Consider the following 4,234-nt stretch of genomic DNA (forward strand, 5'->3'; position numbering starts at 1 on the left):
GGCCCTTTGCCTGCTGTCTCCTCACAGCCTCTCCTGCCATTGCAGGGCCCTTGTTAGCCTGTGGGCTCCTCACGTTCACCTTTTCCTCCGGGACACTCCTCCTTGGATGGTCACTCATTTTATGAGGTGCCACTCACCGCCCACCCAGACTCACACACTGTCCCTGGAGATCCCCTGAGCTCTCCTGGCAGCTCTCAGTTCCTCTTCAGGATGGCATCTGCCATCAGCCCCACTGCAGGTGGGACAGCACCAGGCAGATAAGTCAAAGACCGGTTGCTCTTTCAGTGGACATATGCAGCCAAGAAGGGAGGTCTTCATCCATGCCTTGGTCCCTAACGCATCACCGTGGGACTCTCAGATTGTCACCCTGAATCCATCAAGAACCCCAGAAGAGCAAAAGTCCTTCTGAGGGAGAACCCTATTGGGTGTATTCCTGACAGCAGCTTTGGAAGAGGCGTCCAGCCTTCTGGCCCTGTCCTGAGGAGCCCCTTTGGTTACGATGGTGCTTGCATGGAGACCAGCTCTGACAGAGTGGTTCACATGGCCTGCTCCTGCCCTCAGCCACAGGGATGCCACCGTAGAGATAACAGGACTGCAACAAGTTGCACAAGACCTTAGGGGCAGCACAAATAAAAGGGCACAGCAGAACAGTGTGGAATTGAGGAGAGACCAGCACTGAAAAAGCCATGTCCTGCTGCTGTCCTTGGCCACAGCTCCAGGAAAGCAGCAGCCCCAACATGCAGGCAGCAGTGGGATAGTGTCCACCAGGGCTGCTCCTCCGTGAGGAAGCTGGGCATTTGCCTCCTGAACCCCTCCTGCAGTCTGGGGCTGTTCCCCCAGCTCCAGAGGAGATGTGAAGAGATGGGAGCTGAGACAAATAATTTTCTACTGGTTTCTTTATTGAGTTTATCTAAATGGGGAGCCCGGATCCATATGTACATGAGGACTTTGGGTCAAGAAAAGGCAGGTAGGAGGCCAAGAATAATATTATCACAGGCATAAACAAAAAAATCAACCCCCCAAATATCCCCCAAAGGAAAAATAAAGACACATATGAAGAAAAGTTAGTCCAGGCTATTCCTGTGATACTGTGGGAGCCCGAGTGGGACAATGGGCACCTTCTTAATATGAAGTAGCTTGTAATCGAATAGTTTCCACACTGCATCCTTCATTTCCTTGTTCCTCATGCTGTAGATGAGGGGGTTCACAGCTGGAGGCACCACCGAATACAGAACTGCCACCACAAAGTCCAGGGATGGGGAGGAGATGGAGGGGGGCTTCAGGTAGGCAAACATGCCAGTGCTGACAAACAGGGAGACCACGGCCAGGTGAGGGATGCACGTGGAAAAGGCTTTGTGGCGTCCCTGCTCAGAGGGGATCCTCAGCACGGCCCTGAAGATCTGCACATAGGACAGCACAATGAAAACAAAACACCCAAAAGCTAACAAAGAACTTAAAATAAGAAGCCCAACTTCCCTGAGGTAGGAGTGTGAGCAGGAGAGCTTGAGGATCTGCGGAGGTTCACAGAAGAACTGGTCCACAGCATTGCCTTGGCAGAGGGGGAGTGAAAATGTATTAGCAGTGTGCAAGAGAGCATTGAGAAATGCACTGCCCCAGGCAGCTGCTGCCATGTGGACACAAGCTCTGCTGCCCAGGAGGGTCCCGTAGTGCAGGGGTTTGCAGATGGCAGCAAAACGGTCATAGGCCATGACAGTGAGAAGGGCACACTCTGCTCCAAGGAAGAAGAAAAGCAGAAAGACTTGGGCAGCACATCCTGTGTAGGAGATGGCCCTGGTGTCCCAGAGGGAATTGGTCATGGTTTTGGGGACAGTGGTGGAGATGCAGCCCATGTCAAGGAGGGAGAGGTTGAGGAGGAAGAAGTACATGGGGGTGTGGAGGCGGTGGTTGCAGGCTATGGTGGTGATGATGAGGCCGTTGCCCAGGAGGGCAGCCAGGTAGATGGCCAGGAAGAGCCAGAAGTGCAAGAGCTGCAGCTCCCGTGTGTCCGCGAATGCCAGGAGGAGAAACTGAGTGGCAGAGCTGCTGTTAGACATTTGCTGTTTCTTGACATGGGGGCACTACTCAAAAAATGAAAGGACAGGTTAAAATCAAGACAGACTCCTCTGAGCAAAACCACTCCATTTTTCATCGCAATACCCTCCAAGTGAAGTGCATTTCCTTTCTCTGGTCTGCGCTGGCTGAGTGTGGTGTACCAAGCAGGACCTCTGCTCATGTGCTGCTGAGGAGTCAGCTTTGCTCTGCTGCAGTGGCTACATGGGAGCTGGTTTGTGACAGCTCCATTGCTCTCAAGGGATGTCAGATGTAATCCACCTTTAATGGAAAAGTTCAATATCTGCACTCGTGACTCCGAAGAGTGTGGGCTGCAGAAAAGAGGCTTAGCAAGTCTTTATAATAATTTTGTTTGTGGTTTTTTATTTTCCACCATCACAACTGGCGGGTATCCTATTTAGGGATAGAAATCCTCATTTTTATGACTGAAAATGTAAGAGTCTTGAGACAGGACATACAAAAGGGCTCAGATATTTGTAGCTTAGTGCAGAGTCAGGAGAGCTGCAGTGTTACAGAATCATGGAATCATAGAATCATTTAAGTTGCAAAAGATCTTTAAGATCATTGAGTCCAACTGTTAATGTAGCACTGCCAAGTCCACCACTAAACCATGTTCCTAAGCACAACATCCACACATCGTTTAAATACTTCCAGGGATGAGAACTCAACCACTTCCCTGGGCTGCCTGTTCCACTGCTTGACAACCCTTTTGGTGAAGAAATCTTTCCTAATATCCAATCTAAACCATTTCCTCTTGTCCCATTGCTTGTTACTTGGGTGAAGGGACTGACCCCCCACCTCACTACAACCTCCTTTCAGGTAGTTGCAGAGAGCAATAGTCTCCCCTCAGCCTCCTCTTCTCCAAACTAAACAACCCCAGCTCCCTCAGCCGCTCCTCGTAAGACTTGTGCTCTACACCCTTCACCAGCTTTGTTGCTCATCTTTGGACACGCTCCAGCACCTCAATGTCCTTCTTGGAGTCAGGGGCCCAACACTGAACACAGTACTCGAGGTGCGGCCTCACCAGTGCCCAGTACAGGGGAACCATCATTTCCCTAGTCCTGCTGGCCACACTATTGCTGATACAAGCCAGGATGCCATTGGCCCTCTTGGCCACCTGGGCACACTGCCAGCTCATATTCAGCTGGCTGTCAACCAACACCCCCAGGTCCTTTTCTGCCCGGCAGCTCTCCAGCCACTCCTCCCCAAGCCTGTAGCGTTGTGTGGGGTTGTTGTAACCCAAGTGCAGGACCTGGCGTTGAGCCTTGTTGAACCTCCTACAGTTGGCCTCGGCCCATCGATCCAGCCTGTCCAGATCCCTCTGTAGACCCTTCCTGCCCTCCAGCAGATCAACACTCCTGCCCAACTTGGTGTCGTTGGTAAACTTACTGAGGGTGCGCTTGATCCCCTCATCCAGATTATTGATAAAGATATTAAGCAGAAGTAGGCCCAATACTGAGCCCTGGGGAACACCACTTGTGACCGGCCACCAACTGGATTGAACTCTGTTCACCACCACTCTTTGGGCCTCATCATCCAGCCAGTTTTTTACACAGCAAAGAGTACGTGGGCCCAAGCCATGAGCAGCCAGTTTCTCCAGGAGAAGGCTGTGGGAAAAGGTGTCAAAGGCTTTACTAAAGTCTAAGTAGACAACAGCCACAGCCTTTCCCTCATCCACTAAGCAGGTCATCTTTTCACAGAAGGAGATCAGGTTAGTCAAGCAGGACCTGCCTTTCATAAACCCCTGCTGACTGGGCCCGATCCCCTGGTTGTCCTGTACGTGCCATGTGATGGCACTCAAGATGATCTGGTCCGTTACTTTCCCTGGCCCCGCAGTCAGACTGACAGGCCTGTAGTTCCCCAGATCCTCCTTCCAGCCCTTCTTGTAGATGGGCGTCATATTTGCCAACCTCCAGTCGACTGGCACCTCCCCACTTAGCCAGCACTGCTCATAAATGATTGGAAGTGGCTTGGTGAGCACTTCTGCCAGCTCCCTCAGTACCCTCGGGTGGATCCCATCTGGCCCCATAGACTTTGTGTGTGTCTACATGGTGTAGCAGGTCGCTGACCATTTCCCCTTCCGTTATGGAGGCTTCATTCTGCTCCCCGTCCCTGTCTTCCAGCTCAGGGGGCTGGGTACCCTGAGAACAACTGGTCTGACTAT

At 51.8% G+C, this 4,234-nt stretch overlaps 1 protein-coding gene across 1 annotated transcript; it reads right to left on the reverse strand.

Annotated features, from left to right (window-relative positions):
* Positions 1-1,064: 1,064 nt before the first annotated feature.
* On the reverse strand, positions 1,065-1,817 carry LOC309603600 (olfactory receptor 14J1-like; the record flags this gene model as incomplete). Its single annotated transcript, XM_082338402.1, has 1 exon — positions 1,065-1,817. The coding sequence occupies one exon, from the start codon at positions 1,815-1,817 to the stop codon at positions 1,065-1,067; it is 753 nt and encodes a 250-aa protein (XP_082194528.1).
* Positions 1,818-4,234: the final 2,417 nt, after the last annotated feature.

The sequence above is a fragment of the Platalea leucorodia genome (assembly GCF_965183815.1).
Source record: "Platalea leucorodia genome assembly, contig: HAP1_HAP1_SCAFFOLD_145, whole genome shotgun sequence".
Lineage (NCBI taxonomy): Eukaryota > Metazoa > Chordata > Aves > Pelecaniformes > Threskiornithidae > Platalea > Platalea leucorodia.